The sequence below is a fragment of the Rhineura floridana genome, chromosome 9 (genome assembly GCF_030035675.1).
Source record: "Rhineura floridana isolate rRhiFlo1 chromosome 9, rRhiFlo1.hap2, whole genome shotgun sequence".
NCBI lineage: Eukaryota > Metazoa > Chordata > Lepidosauria > Squamata > Rhineuridae > Rhineura > Rhineura floridana.
This window is the reverse complement of record NC_084488.1, coordinates 33,199,486-33,222,299: the sequence shown is the minus strand read 5'-3', so window position 1 is coordinate 33,222,299 and position 22,814 is coordinate 33,199,486. Positions and strand designations below refer to the sequence as shown.

Here is a 22,814-nt window from a genome sequence, read left to right as displayed (position 1 = left end):
AAAAGAATCAGACTTTTTGCAGTTTGGAAAATTAGGGGAAATGCATTGAAAAGTGTGGGATGAATGAATGACTAATAGGAAGCCTTATAAACACCCTGCAAGCAAATCAGAATGGATGCAGGATGAATGCTCATTGTCACATAATCTTTAACACATTAACTTCCACGTAAGCTTGGTTCAAGCAAATCAGGATGAATGTTCAATAAACAGGTCATGTGGAGGGCCAATAAAAGTACTCTCTCACTGAGAGTAGGATTATAAGTATGTTTACTCGGTACATGCGGAGATGCTGGGGCAAGGCTTGTACATGTGTACCCAGCCCCTCCCCACTTTTAGCCCACAAATGGGAAGGAATTCACTTTACCATCTCCAGGGCCAGTATAGTTTTGGCACCTGCTTGGAGATGTTTTAGGGGAATGAGGGGACTTAGGATGCTACAGAACCATGGCCTTCCTGAGATGTCTCCCGCTACCAGTAGAACAGTAATAGCAGCAGACCTTTCCACCAACCCATGGAGTGGTCTTCTGGCAGGTGACGTACCATCCCACCGCAGGTCTTCCTCTCTACTGGTGCAGGAGCAATTCCATGGGATCCTGTGGCCCCTCAGCTACCCTCCTGTGAAACATAATATTGCTCCCTTAACCAATTCTATTTTTTAAATCAAATATTATTCTCCAGTTTAATCTTTTTACCATCCACCTAATTTTATGTATTTATTTATTTTATTTAAAACGGCACTTTATAAACATGTTTATAAACCACAGTTTCATAAAAATATGAGGTGGTGTACACCATGCAGAATTACAGTAAGAACAATAAAAACATCTGTAAAAACAGTAAAAACATCAATAATTGCTGGTTGGTAAAAGGCCTGTCTGAGTGATTCCTGCCAAACCTGGATTGATAGGGTGTTCCATAGGGCAAGGCCCGCCATACAAAAGGCTCAGTCCCTAATAGATGCTGTCCCCCAGGGGTGTGGAGAACTACAAGAAGTGCCCCAACAGAGAATCTCAGGGACTCAGCATAAGGGATCAGACAGTCCTTAAGGTATTTTGTGTTAGCTGAGTCACTTATATAAAACAGATGAAGTCCAGAGAGAAAAGCTTCTGGTAATACTTTACTGGATAAACTAAACAAAAACAGTGTATCGATTGAGGAAAAATTTAAAAAAGAGGTTTTGTCATTCATGGTTCAGGCCTTGTTACAGAGCAGGGAGACATACAACTAAAATGTACTGGGAAGAAACTCACTTAGAACTACACAGCCTATCAGAGCATGTGTTACTTCAGCAAAGATCATGCCACTCTGACTGATTGCTAAGCAACACCTCCACTGCTGCTGCCAACCCCCCTCTTGGTTGGCTAACTTGGTCATAACTTAACCCTTAGGTTACAAACTGAATGATAACCTGCTGTTGCACTTCCAATACTTGGGCCCAAGTTGTTTAGGACTTTGTGATTTAACACAAAACGCACCCAATAGCAAGCTGGCAACTAGTGCAACTCTTCTCAGCAAGGGAATAACACATTGGCAGTAGCCTGCTCCTGTGAGCAATCTAGCAGCTGCATTCCTAACTAGCTGTAACTTCCAGACCAGATATAAGAGCCGCCCCACATAAAGCAGGTTATAGTCCTGAGGTTGCCAGTACATGGTCAGAATACCTGAGCACTGTGGTCAGAATATTGCGGTCCAGGAATGATTGCAGCTGGTGTACCAGCCAGAATTGGTAGAAAACACTCATAGCCACAGAAGTCACTTGGGTCCCTAGAAAAGCAAGCTATTGTAATATCACATAAATGCATTACAGTGAAATCAAAAGCTCTACATCTAAGAATGAAAAATGATATCTCTTACACACAGAGAGGCATATAAATATATGTATTTAATAGAAATAGGAATAACACATTTCACCTTTTAAAATTCTGGCATTTGGCACACTCCTTTTCTTGAACTTTGACCACATGGGCATGCCTGAATGATGAACACTGTGTGGTATGTCACTTCAGAACCAAAGCTTCCAGAATTTCTCCTTAAACTTGACACCGGCACGCTGTCAGTCTCTAGGGAATTATTTATCCTGTCTTACCTTATATTTCCTGTCTGCATGTAATAAAATGAACCATGCTACTGTTGTCTGGCTGGCTGGCTTGTTTATGCAGTGGGCTGAATGAAATTTCCTTGATGGACACTCTGAGTGTGAAACTATTTAACCTTAATTATTTATTGCAGCATTTAGCAAGGGTTCAGTAGTTGGTAAATGTTTGAATGAATGAAGCCATCTCTTTGGAAGCATAAGCTCAGTTTATAATAGTAAAAGAAAACAACAGTATTTTAGATGGTACCTCTCTTTGCCTAGTAGATGTTAAAAGTACTATTTAAATGGTCACACTCCAGTACACCTGCAGTTTCCCTTTTAATCCTTACAAAATCATGTGTGGTGGATTAGACTGAAACACTGAGATTTGTCCCTAGCTTTATGAAAGAGCGAGTGCTTGACCCCAGGGCCAAAGTACATGTACAGATGGTGCTGCAAGTAGCAAATTGTCCTTGAAAGCTACTCAGAAGTTGTAGCTAGTGCAAAATGTTAAACAGATCAGCCAGTCCTATCAGTGGTTATAGAAGTGTTGCATTGGCTGCCAGCATGCATCCCCAAATTTAGAGTGCTGCTGATGACTTGCAACGCCTTGAAAGACTTGGGACCTAAATAGGTGAAGGAGTGTCTCTCCCTCTATTGTCCTGCCCAGAGGTTAAAATCTGTTGGGGAGCAGTAGTGATTGTGGGGGGTACTGCTTCCTGGTGCCTAGGGGTGGGGCGGCTCTGGGTGTCACCCCCTTGGATGGTGTCACCCGGTGTGGTCCGCACCCCCCACATCCTCCTAGTGACACCACTGAGAGAGCTGGTGTGACATGGGTTGACACATACTATTGAACCAAAAATGGAACTATAATTCACTAATAGGCAAAAAACCTTGCAGTTTAAGAACGTACCTATAGCCCACAGCTATTTCTATCAAACTTTAAAAAGCAGGGAAATTGGGCAGCTATAGTGAATGCACCAGGGGAGCAGGAGACCTGACCTCCTCTCTGAGATATTGGACTGCCCTACAAATTGGTCAAAATGCAAACACCATTTGGGTTGGTCTTTCACAGTCCAATTCACTTCCTGTGTAGCTTGGACAAATTTGGTAACATGTGCCTCTATTCCAGAGCTTGGAAAAGTTACTTTTTTGAACTACAACTCCCATCAGCCCAATCCAGTGGCCATGCTGGCTGGGGCTGATGGGAGTTATAGTTCAAAACAGTAACTTTTCCAAGCTCTGCTCTATTCTGTTTTGTGTATTGCCATGAAAATTGAGAGGGTTGTTAAACAAGCGTTTCTGAGTTCAGAACTATAAGTTTCGTAAGGTTTTGTTTTGAAATGAGCTTATGGGAAGCATCAGAATGGAATGGGGGGTATTTTCAATTTAATATTGCGGAATGTGAAAAACCACGCTGGGTATAGTATACAGCCACTCTCTTGGCTGTATAATATTATAAGGAAAATGGGGTGCCCCACAAAATGGCAGTCCTGATTCAAATCCCCTCCCCTTCTGTATGACTTACCTTGTGTCTTAATGCCCACCTGCCCTGAATACAGTATCATGAAGGTGATGATATGTGTTGCAAGACATGCCATAAGCTACACTGCATGTTGTAGAGGGAAAGGTCAGATCTCTACACAGAGTTGCAATTCTCAGTGGGATCCTATGTAGTTTCATTTTTAGTCCAGTACTCTATCCACTGCATCACCCTGTTTCCAGAGACCTGGAACATGAAAACTTGTTCCTCACTACTAGGCACAAGGAAAGAAAAATGTTCCATTCACATTTTAATGCAAACCTACCAAATTCAAACCTTCCAAACACATACCCGAACAGAAACACAGCTATTCTTCAAAATTCATGTCTCCATTGTTGCAACACAGTTCTCCAACCCAAAAATGCTTACAGAAGTGTGTATATTTATTTTATTTTATTTATTTAAGTAAATAAATACAAAAGTGTGTATATTAGGGGAAAGTACACACCAATATATATATACTAGTTAAAATAACATTCAAAACTGTACTATATTAGGGGGAATTATTTGCAATGTATTTATATTAGTAAAATACATTAAAATGTGCGTATTAGGAGAAATGACTCTTATTGATTATTGTTGATGCTGCTGTTAAATTTATTAAACACATTGCACCAGAAGGTCCTAGGGTGGGTTACAGCAATGTAAAATGCAATAATAAAAACAGTTTAAAACAAATTACATTCACAACTAGAAGTAATGTGCAGGAAAATATATAAGGATGTTCATGTGGACTTTTTTTAAAAAAATCACAAATTGAAGTTGCTCTGAAGACTGGAATATTGAGAAACTGAGAGAAATCAAATATGAGAGATTTGATCATCCCCATTCATTTATATCAGGTTTTTTCTCTGTTTGGTTTTTTTGAGAGAAGGCTTCATTACATCTTCCTCTTCCTCATGCAATAGGCAGTGAATTCTGTTAACCCTTTGAAATATAGGTTCTCTTCTTCAGCTCTGCAGACATGGAATATGTGATTGTGAAATGGGAACAGGCTAGACTTAAAAGGGAGGTTAAGGCCTCTGAACAAAATGCTGCTCCATTGTGAAAGTCACTTTGTCAAAGCGTAATTTACTGAGGTTCAGTTGTACAGTCATAATTCTGCAATTCTTTCAGGCTGCCTACTTTTATATCCTCAGGCATGTGATTTGTCAGGGCAGCCTTGTGGTCTGGGTGTGCAATTGGAGCTTCCCTTGGTAGACTGAAATGACCCAGAACAAACTCAATAGTTAATCTTCTTTATTGCTGAAATCAATAAGCAGATGCATGCTAAGTGTTGACAGTTCCTATGTAGGGAGTGAAAAAGAGAAGTGGCTGTTCCTTGAACCTGTAATATGTTACAACCCAGAAAGTTTCCTCTTTTGTCGTTGCTGTTATTTAATAAAGGAGGTCCCCTGTTGCCTAACGACTCATGAGTTCAAAACAAAATATAAGGTATAGATATAATCTGTGTATCTATATATCATCTGTTTTTACAGATAAATGCATTGAAGGACTTTCATATACATGTCTGGGATGGATAGATAGATAGATAGATAGATAGATAGATAGATAGATAGATAGATAGATAGATAGATAGATAGATAGATAGATAGATAGATAGATAGATAGATAGATAGATAGATAGATAGATAGATAGATAGATACCCACAATCACATACATCCCCCACACTTATAGTTTTTAGAGTGATGCACATTTATCATTCCATTGATTTATCATTCCATTTATCATTCCATTGATCATTACAAGAATCTTGTAAGGTAGGCCAGTAGTAATATCACCATATTGCAAACAAGGAGATGCAGCTGAACAGCTGGCATAAAGACATGAAGAGAAAGGGAAGATTTGAATGGGCTGGATCACAGTTCCCGCTCTTAAATGCTAACCACGTGTTACATACAAATATATGTAACAGAGCTCTATTGGCATTTTTTAAGGAAGAAACGAAGGAATGGAAAGAGAAATGCTGGGGTACGCAAAAAAATTGGTGGAAAATGAGTAAGCATGTGTCTTGAACTGTGAGTGGGATGAAAGCTACATAGGGGTGATTTAGAACAGAGAAACAGTAGTGCAAGGATTAAGCATCTCCCCTGCTCCTTCTGTGGTCTAAATTCTCTCTCTCCCCAAAGTTGCCTTTCCTTTCCTTCCTTGTTCTTTCTACAACATTGTGTTGTTTGTTTCCCATGCCTACATGATTCTGAATAATAGCCAGTGTGGTCATAAATTCCATAATAAGGTCAGTTGGGAGAGGCTGTACAGCAGCTTGTTCTAATGACTCAGAAACTTGGCACAAATCATCTTATCATATGAGGCTCATTGGAAGCATAGGAAGATGAGAAGGTAGGACTCAAACCATAAGCACTCATAGGTCTCCTTTGCATGTTATCCTTGTGATGTGGTTACAACTAGGAACCCAAGACACATAGACACACCTTCACATGTATACCCTGTGGGCACATGTAATTAAAGCTGATGTTGCCCATGCTAGGGAAGTCCCTAAGTGGGAAGTGTTTTGCTACTCTGGCATGATTAGTATTGGCTTGAACTATGTATGTTCCACTTCACACATGAGTAATTGCAGATGCAGTCACACAATTCAGGTTGCCAGCAGCAAACATGCTATTTGGATAACATGAACTAGGCCACAGAGTCACCAATGGTTTCTACATCTCACAAGAAGGCACCTCCGTGCTGCAGAGATCATTATTCAAATGTGCAGGAAATCCATACTGTCTATATGTTAGTTTTCAGCCCAACTCAGGGACACTTGGAGACCCAAAGGCCTGAAAATAAATGGCTGGAACAAGCCAAGGCTCATTAATCAGGACAGAAACTGCATAACGCTTGCTGAATTATTAAAATCTGCCGGCTTTCTTATAACAATATTGCAACATCTTTGCTCTGTTCTTCGTTTGTTTGCCTCTGTTTTGTCCACACTCTATTCTCCACTTCATTTTTCCATGTTTACAACAGACAGCTGCTTTAAGCAGATTAACAAGGCCAGCCTCTAACTGCCTATTAATCAGGCGGTTAAATGGATCATTCAGATGTCACCTTTTGTTTTGTACAAATATATATAGCAGCTGAGCTGTGATTGGGAATAGGAGACCAATCTACACAATGGGCAGTGCACTTGATTACTATATACTACAAGCCCATACAGACAATTAAACTACCCCTGGTGAGGTCTCTCATCCTGACTTGGTCTTCTGTATTGTTCTAACAAATGATAAGGAGAATTATTGTACCACATATCAACTGCCAATATGCAGTAAAACATGTAGTACAGTGGCTTCTAAGAGTGACACGCATTCCTAGCTCAAGGAATATCACATGACCCTCAGTACACCTTTAGCTAGCCTGCTATATAAAAAACTAAAGAAGGGGGCAGTAAGGGAAGTCCCATAGCTCTGTGGTAGGACACATGCTTTCAGCCTTCAGCAGCTCCAGCTAAAGAACTTTTAGTAACAAGCCTGGGAAGGATCTCTGCTAGCAGGATCAAGCAGGCCTGCTAATCAAAGTAGGCAGTGCCAGACTCACTGTGAGGCAACTTTAAAACCGTGTATTCATGTGCATGTGAATGTTTCAAACCCATAGCAAACTGAACACAATATTTCAGCAGCTTTCTTGTGATGCAGTGAATAGGTTGGGCAACCTATGAACTGCATCTGAAAAGTTCCAGTATCTGCCATAAGAGCACAATATCATCAATAAAATGTTGCTGCCTTCTCAGGTAGTAGAGGTGAAGAAGGTTGGGGAAAATGAAACTCTAATTGGAAATATTATTCTTCAGAACTCTTAAGAAAAAAGATTGTTCTAAATACATGCAGCCTAGAGTGTAAACTTATCACTATAACAAGCAGAATAAAGGAAGACTCTAGAATATATGAGAATATATTAATAGTTGGAAATATAGCCATTCAAATTCAGCCTCTGACAATAATGCCATGCTTGGTTATTTTCATGAAAAGGAAATGTGGACTTGAGCTGTGTACAAAGATTCACAAGACTCAGTGGCTTTTAAACCCATGGAAATAGCTGTCTTATGACAGAGGCAGTGAAGAGAGAGTCATTGTCAAAATTTGGCTTATGGAACCCATTGTGTTCCCATAAAGTTGTTTATAACATTCTGTTTACTTCATTTGAGGGAGTAATCAGCAAGGAGGCTATGCTAGATTACAGCTTCTGTGTTTGAAAATGATTCAACTTGTTCTGCAAAACATCTTTCTAAACTCTTCCTAAGTCATGTACTTCTTGTTGCCTTTGCATATTTTTTCTCTACATATGCTTTTGTTTCTTACATTGAAACAATAATTTATTTCTTCTTTTTAAAAAACAGATATGCAAGAGGTAAAACCATTTCGTCCTCCAGAGAATTTCATGGAAGTTGTGATGTTTCCTCTGGCCCTCTTTGCGTTACACTTTGGAACCTGTTGCTAAAGTACTATGACATGTCTCTAGCAATCAGAAAAAGAAGCTGGGAAGAGCATGTGACCCAATGGATGGGCTTGCCTTTTGATTCTAATATATTATGCAGGCATGGCCTAGTAGCTGACCACTTGCAAGCAGGTATGGAAAATGATGGACTTCGGAGTGAAAGCCAAAAAGAAAAAAGTGCTTCCTTGCCAGATTGTTGTCACGGTGGAGAGCTCGGAGGTTTCCCCTCAAAGCTGCTTGGTAATGTTTCCAAAGAGGTAGATGAAAATGACAATCATCAAGAGGAAGAAGAATTTCTCTCACTTGAAGCCAGCACAGAAACATTGGTTGATGTTTCAGTTGAAGATGATAATGATGCTGATGACAATGACATGGACCTCTCATTGGAGAAAGTCAACCACCAGTTTAGTGACATTGGGAAAAAATTGTCAGCTGAAAGGAACTATTCAGAAGGAAGCGTGGGACCCTTCATGAAGATTGACCCAGAAGTGGAAGCAAAGGAAGAATCCAATCCTACCGTGGAACCACTTGGGAAACTGAATGAATCTTATCATGAGACAGATCCCAAATCAGTGAAGGAAGATATTTGTGGTAGCAGAGAAGAGAGCCTGGAACTTTGTTACAACATCTCCAATGAAAATGAAGATGCCCCAAAAGAAAACTTATCTGAGCCTCCAAGTATGGAAAAAAATATATCTGAGGAGAAGATTGCCCATGCTGTTATAGCTGCACAACAGCATGAAAAATCAAATGCTCTTAAAGATGGGAATGAAAAAACAGTCTGCCATCTATTACTTGATAAATTTCTCCCTAGTCCACGTAGTGACATAAATGTAATTGCTGCAGACTCCAGTAATGATCTTGTGCTAGCACCTGGTTCTTGTTTCCTATCAGAGGAAAATGTTCTGGATGAAAATGGCTTTGCATATGCTCAAGATAAATGCATCACAAGTATGTCCCCTGCAGAAGGTGTGAATGATTTGAAGAACAACATGGCCACACATGAGCCTACAGAAAGTCAAGTCATTCTGCGCAAAAGAAAGGTAGGATATGTAAAAAGTTGTTTTTCAGATTTACTAGAAAATGTGGGTGCCTTTTGCTTTCTTGGACTAGACAGAAGCTGGCAGTTGAAATATCTTGGAGAAGCAATAGGTACAATCCAGTGTAGTTAAGACTAAGTCAATGGGACCTCAGTATGCTTAAAGCAGTGGTGGGGATCCACCAGCCCATGGGTTTAATTAGGCCCACCAGGCATCAGAGGTTGGCCTGCGAAACTGTTTTTGGTGAGGCACACCCACCTTTCCTTCTTCATGATGACTGAAAATGGAGATAAATTCAAAATGCACCAATTTATGCTTGCAAAGGAGGGATCAGGAGTACACTTATAGTGCAAAGCCAATTCTTTCTTCATAGCCGTGGCTTGAATTCAAGTGATTCAAGCCAGAACTGCAAAGAACTAATCAGGAGTGAAAGATCACACTCCCAGTTCTTCTTTTGGAGCATCAGATTGAAGGCTTGTCACATGACATCAGGTGATTGACAAGTGGGTGATTCCACCCACCATGGCCCATGGAAAGCTAGACACCTCTGGATCCAGCCCACCAGCCTGGTTTAAAGCAAACAACTTTTGGGTGAGATTGTAATTTAGTGGAGATGCAAGAAGCCCATAAAAAAGAATATTTGTGTATTAGAAGAAATTCAAAATCCACAATCAGTGGATTTTATAAATACCAACAAGAAGACCCAGCAGTTACTCCAAAACACAAACATTTGCTTAGGGCTGGAGACAGCTCTGGCTCTAGGTGCAACCTGAGATCCGCAGAACATTTAATAGAGCCAAATTAATTCCAGTCAGTATGATTGGCAACATTCCTCAGGAGGGCTTCATGCATTTCCAAGTTGCCATAATTTTCCCTAAATTTGAATTGGAATTTGAGGTGAATTTAGAAGATCCTGCTTTTTCATACAGAAAAATCTGTATGAATCTAGAGGGAAGAGGACATTTAATGAAGCTGGATGATAAAAGATTCAGGACTGACAAGAGGAAGCATTTATTCACATTGTGCATAGTTAAACTGTGTAAACTGTGGAATTCTCTACCATGAGATAATGGTGATAGCCACCAACCTAGATTGCCTTAAAATAGGATTAGATACATTCATGGAGGACAAGGCTATCAGAGAGAGCCGTTGGGCTCATGTCCCACCTCTGGGTTTTCCAAAGGCATCTGCTTGGCCTGTGAGAAACAGGATGCTGGATTAGCTAGACCTTTGGCATGATCCCATGTTCTTATGGAGAGGATTTTAATCAGATTAATGAAATTTCTCATATTCTGAGATGCCAGTTGGGGTGTGCATAGGGTAGTTATGGTAACAACTGAAAGCACTTTCAGGACAGCACAAATGTCCCCATCTCCCCCTGCTCTTCTGACTGTGGTCAGGAAAGCCATTTTAAATCCCTTGTGACAAAATTCCTTCTCAGTCCCCAAATCCTTATTCATGAGGTAGGATTAATTTTGCTTGCAGCTGGATGGTAGGATTAAACTGTAAGTGTCACTTTCTCTCTGGTTGTGTTGTTAGCTCTGTCAAAGTTAAGACAGTGCCTGTGGCTAAAATCTTCAAAGCCTCTGTATTTGACAGCAATAGCTAAAGCAGAACGCTGACTCTCCCTTTTTGCCTGTTGCTAGGAAGCATACGCAGAGGATCAATACTAGGCCTCTGTTTCTGCTTCTTTCTATAAACTATAGGTGACAGCAGCAAGCATCTCAGTGATTCAGTCCAGGCAGGGCAGCCTCTGGAAGAAGAATCAGTAAGCCCCTCCCAACTGCTGCATGCTGACTCAGTAACCTGTATTGTTAGGCATCTGGAAGCATTAGACTAGCCTTCACTCTCCTTTGTGCTTCTGCGTGATATTAAGATTTTGTTATAATTAGAATCTATTGAACTTTTGATAGAAGATGCTGTATTCCAGAGATGGGGAACTTGTGGCCCTCCAGATCTTGATAGACTACAGTTTCCATCATCCCTGAACATGGGCCAAGCTGACAGGAGTTGAAGTCAAACACATCTGGAGGGCCATAGATTTCTTATCCCTACTGTAAATGTGCAGAACCAGCATCTTCTTAGGTTAAATCATATGCTCCCAATCCTAAGCATATTTTTTCAGAAGTTAAGTCCTACTGGGTTCAGTGTGATTTACTCCTAGACAAGACATTTCAGGGTGCAATTGTATGCATACATACCTGGGAGTAAGCTCCATGGAACATAGTGGGACTTACTTTTCAGTGAATTTGCATAGGTTTGCAGTGCTCATCGTCTCTGGTATCCCTCCATGAAGACAAATAGATAGAAAAATCATCTAGTGGTCATCACTAACTGAAAATTGCAAAGATTTTACTTAGTGGATGTAGGTACTAAGTATTATCATTGCACAAATGAATGTAAGCTTCTGTCTTTCCACTTTCCTCTATATATCTTTCCCGTGTCCACTTTAAAAATGGGATCCAGCTGGGGGTTCATACTTGAAATGGTCACTAGTGTTCCAAATGTGCATGCCATCTGTCATTCCAATGTGCAAATCTTCAAGAGGTAGATCACATTGCATTTTGTATGGAATCTTTAACAAACCCTTGAAAATTGCTAAGGGGCTCAAAACTGGGGTTCACACTTTAAACATAGAACAGAGTTCTGAACATGCACACCAGTGTTCATTCTGACATCTATGTGTTCAACGGAGATTTTGTATTGCATTTCCTTTTCATTTTGAAAAAGATAACATGACAGGCTGAAATTCAGGGAAAGGATCAGGCAGCTGCTGAACTCAGCTGCACGGAAAGAGGAGAGAAGAGGAAGGCTTATGGTAGCCACCTTCTAGCTTATGCACTTTGGAAAGATGCTGTTTGTTGTTTGTTACCTCAGGTAAAAAGTTAGTGTCATTCTTGCCTGGATGAATGAGCATCTGAATTTCTCTCTCACTGTGGATAAAAGCACTGTGTAACCCATGCATAACCCTAATGTATAGATTTATTTGCACAGTCTCCCTCTCCCCTTCATAACAGGAAAGCATGGATGTAGTCGTCCAGGGCCTGAGGGAGTCTTAGACCCCTTACTTTTTTGGGAGCAGGGTTCCAGCAGGGTCCTTATGTCTCCAGCATCCTATGAGCCAATCAGCATGAAAGGGGAGTGTATTAGCCATTGCTTCCTTACCCTTTCTAGCATGTTTCCTTAGCCTTTCCTTCTGATTAGAGCCAATCAGAGTGGAAGGAGGTGAGTCAGCCACTGAGAAGACTCTTCTCAGTGGCTAACACTATCCCCATTCATGGTTATTGGCTCCTAGGGATGTCTGTTGTTGTGGGAGAAGGCATTAACAGGGATCTCATTCTCAACCCAGTAGCAAAAAAGCAGGGAGGGGGCATGGCTGTGACTGTCATGAAGGGACCCTGCCCTTGTGAATTTGCCACTATATTACTGCAAGAAAGGCCAGGGTAACTTGGGCCTCCATGTATATGAGCTTATATGTGGAGAACCCAGGTCACCCAATGTTTTATACATGTGGTGGAGGGGAGAGCATGTTTGTCCACTCCCTCTACCATGGAAAGATGACAGTTAACTGACTAAATGTGTGAACAGAACTCTACTTGTCATGGAGGGGTCAACAATGGAGAACAAAAGCAAATAAACATAATTATGGCTATCTGTTGATCACAATTATCATGATCATGACACAGAGGCTGTACCATGGAATAATGAGGCCATACGGGCAAGACTAAACAACAGGAGTAAAGAGCGCTATAGAGGGGCATTCATGACATAGCTAATGCATCTAATTCTGAAAGCATCAGGAGCAAACTTGTTTAACATAAAAAGCATTGGGAAACTCACAGCTGTGTTGCACGTGTGTATTTAATTAAAATATATGTATTACGGTGCTCTTCAGTTTAATTTTTTTAGATTACTATGTAATTTTGTACTTGGAATTTATGCAAAGACCATCATAAACATTATCTCTGTCCCTTTGGAAGCTTTGGAATGCTATCCCACAGACTTCAGCCATGTTTGGATAGATGCATGATAGATTCCAAACAATCCAGAAAGAATGTAAAACAAGGGCCGAAGAAAACATAGTCACTAATGGGATGATTCCAAGACATTACAGTGCAACCTTTATGCAAATTTGAATTTTGACACATTTTTGTGACAGCAAACAGCTATAAATTTTAGAGGCTGCCAGCTTTGTCTAGACTGCAAACCCGAGAACCATACTGCAACTGTTATGCATCAAGTCAGGAAACACTTGGGTTTCATATGCCTAAAATGGTAATAAATTCAGTTTTATATATGACTTTATAACCACTTGCCAGCATTTCCTCGACTAGCATCACATTGCTAAAATAACTGATGTATAGTAGATCCTTCTTTAACCATCAAAAAACTTTATTTTCTGAAAACCCAGAAGATTCTATGTAAAATATCATGTCAATTTGAACCTAATCAAAAAGTTTCTTGTTCTAATGCCCATATAGGTAGTCACATTAAATCAAGACAGTTCTTTATTTAGTAAGAAATTGATATTACTAATGGAGAGTTATCAGTAATTTTAGAAAACAAGCAACACAGATGAGGTTTTTGTCCAGTCACATTCTCATCTTCATCCTTTGTTTTCCTTAACTCTCTGCCCATTCTTGTTTTCCTCAACCCCCTAATTCTCAAGCTACTTCCTGCTCTATCTGCATTCTTTCAGCTGCCCTGCCACCAAAGACCAAGTTGCCCTTACTGTAGCTACTTTCTAGTTCCTCTTCCCATTCAGATTCCTACCCCTTAACTTCACTGCTTATCACTACATCACATATCTCTCTTTGCCCCTAGGACTGGGTGAAGATTTTCAAAGCCACAGTGACATTCACATACCTTACAGAATTATCACTGTTCTCAAGATGCTATGGAAAATTTGCTCTGTTCAGAATGAAACTCTAAGTGTGATTTCTACTTAGCAGACACTGAATCTGGCAGATAAGCTGCATCTTAGCGCTCTTTGCACAGATGCCATGTTAAGGAATTAGCCACCCTCCATATTAGCACACAGAAATTTAAGAGTAAGGGATGAATTTTATTATATATTTATTTATTTATTACATTTATATACCACCCCATAGCCGAAGCTCTCTGGGCAGGTTACAGCAATTTTAGGCATATAAGTTTGATAAATGCATTTTGCGCACTTAACAGAACTTAATCAAACATTACAGAAAATAAACTAAATGAAATGTAAGACACAGAAACATTACAAAATACAATTGCTATTATTATACCCTAAACTATTGGTGCAGAGCTAAGAAACCCTGTTGTTGTTATGTGCCTTCAAGTTGATTATGACTTATGGTGACCCTATGAATCAGCTACCCTATCACATATTAATTACCTGAATCAATAAGGCTATCTAGGATGCAAACAAAGTGATAGGTGCCCCTCAAAAAGAATAGGGGTAGATGCTCAAAGGAACGATATTTATACTAAATCTTTCCTTTGAAGGAGATAAATTTATGACACATTCTTAAATATTCCTAAATAGCTAACTTTATCAATTATCAAAGAAATACAAGCTACATTCTGCAAAATATCCAACTACATGAAAGACTTTGATAAATCATATACCAAGGTAACATACATTGCAACTTTTGCGACAATTTTTATTAAATATAGTCTACTATCATTAAAGAAAAGTAATTATAGGCACGTATAGTTAAGATTTTTAGAGATTCTTTTTAAAAAAGATGTTTTATTTTAAAGATTTTTTAGTGTTTTGTCCCTTGTTTGCCACCTTGGGCTCCTTCAGGAAGGAAGGGCGGGATAGAAATTTAATAAATAATAATAATAGAACGATATCACATACAAAAAATTGCTATTTTATAATCAAAACCTATATTTATATGAGAATGTGTCTGGTTCACATCTGTGCATAGTAAATGTATCAGTGTAGGGGAGGAATGTCCCTATTAATGCTACGTGACCTTCAGTGGCTTTTAATATCATCGACCATGGTATTCTTCTGGAACAGCTGTCTGAGTTGGGGGTGAGTGGCACTGCTTTGAAGTGGTGCCAGGCTTACTTGGATGGCTATCTCCAGAGGGTGGTGCTTGCAGGTGTTATTCGGGACTGTGAAGCCTTCAGTGTGGGGTCCCGTAGAGTTCAGTTCTATCCCCCATACCATCTACATGAAACCACTGATGGGTCATGTGGAGTTTAGGAGTGCATTGTCAGCAGTATGTTGATGATACACAGCTCTATCTTTCCTTTACATCTGCAGAGTTGGCAGCGGATGTGCTAGATCGATGTCTGGCCTCGGTAATGGACTGGATGAGAGCCAACAAACTGAATCCAGATAAGATTGGGCACTGTTAGGGGGTAGTTCCCTAGACTGGATGGGTGGAACATGGCCTGCTCTGGAAGGGATTACACACCCTCTAAAGGAACAGGTACATAGCTTGCTATACTTCTGGATCCACCGCTGTCACTTGAGGTCCAGGTGGCTTCAGTGGTGGAAAATGTTTTCCATCAGCTTCAGCTGGTGGCCCAGCTACATTCCTGTCTAGACAGGGATAGACTAACTTCTGATGTCTATGCTCTGGTAACCTCTAGATTAGATCATTGTAGTGTATTGTATGTGAGCTGCCTTTGAAGACGGTTTGGAAACTGCAGCTGGGGCAGAATTGAGTGGCCACAGTGCTGACCAGGGCAAGACTGTCGGAACATATAACACCAATTCTGGCATGGCTGCACTGGCTACAAATTAGTTTCAGGACCAAATTCAAAATACTGATTTTAACCTATAAATATTTTTGTAGCTCAGGACCTCAGTACCTCAAGGACCACCATTTCCCACATGAACCAACCCAGACTCTGCATTCATCTTCTGAGGCCTTTCTCCATGTGCCACCTCCAAGGGAGGTACAGAGAGTAGCAACCTGAGAATGGGCCTTCTCAGTGGTGGCTCCCCATTTGTGGAATGCTTTCTCCAGGGAGGCATGCGTGACACCATCATTGCCTGTTTTTAGGCACCAAGTAAAAACATTTTAATTCACCTAGGACTTTGGTGTTTAATTTTCTGTTTTTAGTCAGGTGAGGAGGAGTTGAATCTTGTTTTTCTGTATCTCGTGTATTTTAGGATGTTTTTATTCTTGTTTTTGTATCTGTTTTTAATGTTGTAAGTCACTTTGAATTTCTTTCTGAAAAAAGACTAATAAATATAACAAATAATAATAAGAAGGGCAGAGGTGACAAACAACAACCAGTTTTTAGCCTGTTAAACCTAACCTTTAATACTGCAGGATTTTGTTTGGTTCATGTGTTCAGATACACAACCCTGATACTGACAACCATAGCTTCCTGTTTTCAAACTGTATTTGTATAACAACATCACCAATGCTATAAGAAGCTCTATGGGTAAGGATTCCAGCTCATGATCACTTCTCCTAATGCTGGACTCAGTTCCAGAATGTTGATAGCTTTGTATGCAACACAGGGCCACTGAACAATAAGACAGAGCTACCTGCACATTTGGGTGAATCCCAAGGTTTGCAGCATTTTTTAAAAAAAACTTAGAGGGCACCCAGGGCTGGGGAAGAAATTTGATTCAGTTTGCATTTAAAGCTGATTCTATCAAACTCACGTTTTCCAAAACAATATGAGATCTGAAACACAGCCATCCTCTGAAATTTGCACTTACCTGAATTTCCTGATGCAGTTCTCCAACCACTCAGTGTTTATAGAAATGCATATGTTAGGGGAAAGTGTGCCTAAAATGAATATATTAATAAAAATAATATATATAAAATGCATTATGTTAGGAGAAACTGCTTGCAAAAATGTGTACATTAGTGAAAGCTGCATATAAAAATGTGTTTGTTAGGAAAAATTTGCACTAAAATGCTGAAGAATATTCAAGAGCTTCTTTTTTAAAAAAGCAAATTGCTGCAGAAATGTGGGGAACCAAATTTAAGATTGGAAAAAAGAGAAACTGAGACAACTGAAATTGACAGCTCATTCCATGCCCCCCCCAACCCAACCCAGAAAACAGGCAGATTGTGAATGTGTGTGGTCTTAGAAATGAAAAGGGGTAAAAGGAACACTGAATGATGAATGTGCATGCAAATAAGCAAGGCAATTTACTGAGCATCCTGGTGCCATTAAACTGAAATGACAGGAGAGGAGTGCAGGAGAGGAGGAAGCATGAGAGATGATGGAAGAGAACAAAAGGTGAAGAGAAGGGGAAAAGGCAAATGAAGAAATGAGAGACAGAGCAAGTGAGAATGGAAGCAGGGGCAGCCAAACAAAGAAAGGAGAAACAATGGAAGCAGGAATGAGAAATGGGGGGTGGTAAACGAGCAAATGAGAGACGGAAGGCTGCTAGGACAAAAGAGGAGTAGGCGGGAGAGGAACACTAAAAGCAGCAAGAGTTCACATTTCAAGGTGAATCTATCAAATCTGCACTTTCTGAAACAATATGAGAACCAAAACACAGCCATCCTTTGAAATCCACTTATTCAAATTTTGCAATGTAGTTTGCCAACGGATGTTTGTTGTTGTTATGCGTCTTCAAGTCGATTACGACTTATGGTGACCCTATGAATCAGCGACCTCCCATAGCATCTGTTACAAACTACCCTGTTCAGATCTTGTAAGTTCAGGTCTGTGGCTTCCTTTATGGAATCAATCCATATCTTGTTTGGTTTTCCTCTTTTTCTACTTCCTTCTGTTTTTCCTAGCATTATTGTCTTTTCTAATGAATCATGTATTCTCATTATGTGTCCAAAGTATGATAACCTCAGTTTCATCATTTTAGCTTCTAATGACAGTTCTGGTTTAATTTGTTCTAACACCCAATTATTTATATTCTTCACAGTCTATGTTATGTGCAAAGCTCTCCTCCAACACCACATTTCAAGTGAGTGGCTTTTTCTCTTATCTGTTTTTTTTACTGTCCAACTTTCACATCCATACATAGAGATCGGAAATACCATGGTCTGAATGATCCTGACTTTAGTGTTCAGTGATACATTTTTGCATTTGGGGACCTTTTCTAGTTCTCTCATAGCTGCCCTCCCCAGTCCTAGCCTTCTTCTGATTTCTTGACTATTGTTTCCATTTTAGTTAATGACTGTGCTGAAATATTGATAATTTTTGACATGTTCAATGTCCTCATTGTCAACTTTAAAGTTACATAAAACTTCTGTTGTAATTACTATAGTCTTTTTGACGTTCAGCTGTAGTCCTGCTTTTGTGCTTTCCTCTTGAACTTTCATCAGCATTTGTTTCAAATCATTTCTAGTTTCTGCTAGTTGTATGGTATCGTCTGCATATCTTAAATTATTGATATTTCTCCTTCCAGTTTTCACACCTCCTTCATCTTGGTCCAATCCCGCTTTCCGTATGATATGTTCTGCATATAGATTAAACAAGTAGGGTGATAAAATACACCCCTGTCTCACACCCTTTCCTATAGGAAACCAATCAGTTTCTCTATATTCTGGCCTTACAGTAGCCTCTTGTCCAGAGTATAGGTTGCGCATCAGGACAATCAGATGCTGTGGCACCCCCATTACTTTTAAAGCATTCTATAGTTTTTCATGATGTACACAGTCAAACGCTTTGCCGTAATCTATGAAGCACAGGGTGATTTTCCTCTAAAATTCCTTGGTCTGTTCCATTATCCTGCGTATGTTTGCAATATGATCTCTGGTGCCTCTTCCCTTTCTAAATCCAGCTTGGTCGTCTGGCATTTCTCGCTCCATATATGGTAAGAGCCTTTGTTGTAGAATCTTGAGCATTACTTTACTTGCATGGGATATTAAGGCAATAGTTCGATAATTACTGCATTCCCTGGGATCCCCTTTCTTTGGAATTGGGATGTATATTGAACGCTTCCAGTCTGTGGGCCATTGTTTAGTTTTCCATATTTCTTGACAAGTTTTTGTCAAAATTTGGACAGATTCCATCTCAGTAGCTTGTAACAACACTATTGGTATGCCATCTGTTCCTGGTGATTAGTTTCTTCCAAGTATTTTAAGAGCAGCTTTCACCTCACATTCTAAAATTTCTGGTTCTTCATCATACGGTTCCTCCATGAATGAATCTGTCATCCTGGCATCTCTTTTATAGAGTTCTTCAGTGTATTACTTTCATCTTCCTTTTATTTCATCTTGGTCAGTCAGTGTGTTTCCCTGTTGATTATTCAACATCCCTGCTCTTGGTTTAAATTTCGCTTTCATTTCTCTAATCTTTTGGAATAGGGCTCTTATTCTTCCCTTTTTGTTGCATTCAGAGATGGGACTTATTGCATTAGTTTAGCAGATTAAAATGGTAGCACTTCTGTCCTGACCTTTCACATTGCAATACCTGTTGCATTAAGGAACTGTTTCACACTGCAATACCTGTTGCGTTAAGGCTTTTTTGGTTGATATACTAGCATTTCGCACAACTGTCTCTCACCCAGCTGCAATGAACAGCACTTTGTTTTCATCCCTCACCCATTATACACATGCACACTGTAGTTCCCCCATAATTCACTGCTTGGGGTAGTGTCTGGACACAGGGTGTGTGTTGGAAAAGGAGGAAGGGAACGCTGCTACCTGTGCCTATGCCAGAATATTGGTACAATTTTCGTCAGGCAAAAAACAATTGTCATGTACCTAAAGGGCAGGAATACATTGCCTGCTGGGATGCCTGTCATGTGAACAGCTTCTCCTGCAGTCTTCTGGGTTCCAAGGCTTGCAAATGGATTGTTTCCAGTATTATTTATCACAAAAAGTAGCACTAAACTTCCACTAGATTCTACTAGATTTCTGGAACCAGCTTTTACGTCATGTGAAAGATCAAATATAATGTGCAAATTATCAGGTAAGAAATCTTCAGAATAATGAAATAAAGTGAAAGCAGCCTCTGGCTCCAGCTTCCATTCAGATGGTAACAAAAAGTTGGCCAGTAACACATCTGGATCCCCTGGATCTTCAGCTTAAAGATGCAGCTGGATATAGATGCCCTTGATCCAGGGTCAGCCAGCGCAAGATATTTTTCTACCTGAGATGAACGACAAGATGGTGCCCCCTCCCTGTTCCACAAACAGAAGCTGACTGGATAGGTAATTTAATCTTACTTCAACAATAGTGACAGGATAGCGTCCTCTCCTGCACTTGAGGCAGCGGGTTAACTTGGCAAATGTAGGATCCTGACCTCCAATAAAGGGAATAGCCGGGTGGGCACTGGTGCCTGAGGCAGTTGCCTCACTTTGCCTAATGGCCTGGGGCACCTGCCAAGTGGCTGGATAGAATGCCCTAAGAGTTGAAGCACTGGGGGATGAAGCATGGGAAACTGGAAAGGATTGAGGAAACAAAGGAAGAACGGAGCATTCAAGGTGTGAAATCAAATGCAAAGATATACAATAAAGGGTATACCGTTCTCTGTATTTCTGGCTTCTCTGTCTCAGGCCCCATCTGGATCTAGTAATTACAACAGAAGATTTATGTAACTTTAAAGTTGACAATGAGGACATTGAACATGTCAAAAATTATCAATATTTCAACACAGTGATCAACTAAAATGGAAACAATAGTCAAGAAATCAGAAGAAGGCTAGGACTGGGGAGGGCAGCTATGAGAGAACTAGAAAAGGTCCCCAAATGCAAATATGTATCACTGAACACCAAAGTCAGGGTCATTCAGACCATGGTATTTCCGATCTCTATGTATGGATGTGAAAGTTGGACAGTAAAAAAAGCAGATAAGAGAAAAAGCCACTCACTTGAAATGTGGTGTTGGAGGAGAGCTTTGTGAATACCATGGACCGCAAAAAAGACAAATAATTGCATGTCAGAACAAATTAAACCAGAGCTATCACTAGAAGCTAAAATCATGAAACTGTGAAGTTATAACACTTGGGACACATAATGAGAATACACGATTCACTAGAAAAGACAATAATGCTGGGGAAAACAGAAGGGAGTAGAAAAAGAGGAAGACCAAACAAGAGATAGATTGATTCCATAAAGGAAGCCACAGACCTGAACTAACAAGATCTGAACAGGGTGGTTCGTGACAGATGCTACTGGAGGTCACTGATTCATAGGGTCGCCATATGTCGTAATCGACTTGAAGGCATATAACAACAACAATGCAATAAGCCCCATGTCTGAATGCAGCCAGAATGTGATCCTTGCATGCCATATCATTTCTCCTTTTTGAGGTGTGAGGTACCTTGCTGCACTTCCTCCCCCTTCTTACATTAGGCATTTTCTTGGTTGCCACCCTGGGCTCCTTCTGGGAGGAAGGGCAGGATATAAATTTAATAAATAAATAAATTAATTAAATAGTTCTGTCAAACTCTTGAATAGGCCTGTCTTGTATTAAAAACACTTTTTTCTTTTGCTAATCATTAACTTGTCAGACCGAAACTGGAATTCCTCCATCCTTGTCTTTGCCAACATTTGTGAAGCCCTACCCTTCTTTCCAGCCTTACTGCCAACAGCTCTCTCTCTTCCACCATAACAGATTGGATGAGAGAATCCCAGGAGTGGGAAGAACACCATATGGGAAGAACATTAGAAAGCTCTCCTATTCATCAGAGCTCCAGCTGAAATGTCTAGAAGCCATGCATGCAGTGTAGCCTTTGCCAACCTGGTGCCCTCCAGATGTTTTAGATGACAACTCACATCAGCCCCAGCCACCACAGTCAATGGTTAGGGATGATGGAAGTTGAAGTTCAACAACATCTGGAGGTTCCCCTTCCTTGGGTTATGCAGTCAAACCAATGATGTCTGCTTATCTGGTTTCTTTGATACTTTGGATATATTTTGTATAAGGTGTGTGTGTGTGACTGGCTAATTAGCTTGGTGAATGCTAAATGTCACTTACCTATTTGTAATGGTAATAATTAGCACTTCAGAGAACTATACAAATACTGTCTAAACCAGTGGTTCCCAACCTGGGGGCCGCGAAGAAATCCAGAGGGGGCCGTGAACAGTAAAGAAATGAATTATTTATTAAATTTTTTAAAAAGTCTTCACTCCTACACTGTCTGCTTCCCACTGCCGCTGCAGATGACACCTCCCCCTTGCTCCAAACGAGAGGGGAGGCCTTTTGCTGAAGCGCCACAGCGTCTTTCAGGCGCACTAAGGGCAGGCATCCGCCTATAAAATACATGGCAGATGCCAAAGGAGGCTGAGGGTGGAGCTACCAGGAAGAAGAGGGGATTACTATCACTGATTCCTGTCTCCTTGCACTGCCGCTACTGGCAGCACCCTTACTTAGAATGAGAGGAGAGGGCTTTTTGTGAAGCAAAAAGAAGCAAGTCTGCAAAGAAAGGCTGCTTTCCCCCTTCCTTCCTGGCAGCCAGCCTGCCTCCCTGGGGGTAGGGGGTCACAAAAACATTTCAGCTTATAAAGGGGGTCCCGTGCTCATAAAGGTTGGGAACCACTGGTCTAAACAATTTAGTAATGGTTTCATTACAAAATATTAGCAGGAAGGGAATTTCATTTATCTCCCTCTGTTTTGTGGCATTCTTCAGCAGTTAACATATAACAGTATTTAACACTGAAGGAGAGCAAAGATCAACTGATCTACCTAAAGCTGAGGGGAACAGTGTGGGAAGTATTTAAATCATTAAATGTTCAAGCAAGTAGGGAATCATTGGGGAAAAGATATTAAGCGTAATGAGGAAATGTAAATTTTAAGTCAGACCCTCCACCTTTAGTGTTTCTTCTCAAAAATAAAA

The 22,814-nt window shown here is 40.3% G+C and overlaps 1 protein-coding gene across 6 annotated transcripts in view; it reads left to right on the top strand.

Annotated features, from left to right (window-relative positions):
* DLC1 (DLC1 Rho GTPase activating protein) overlaps nt 1–22,814 on the top strand; it is a 357,215-nt gene that overhangs the window by 9,944 nt on the left and 324,457 nt on the right. For all 6 annotated transcript variants that reach the window (XR_009757974.1, XM_061585377.1, XM_061585378.1 and 3 more), the window contains exon 2: nt 7,958–9,098. Coding sequence is in view for 5 of the 6 variants with exons in the window: in XM_061585377.1 (XP_061441361.1) it covers nt 8,070–9,098 (1,029 nt within the window). In the remaining variant the exon portion in view is untranslated. The remainder of the gene's footprint in view (nt 1–7,957; nt 9,099–22,814) is intronic.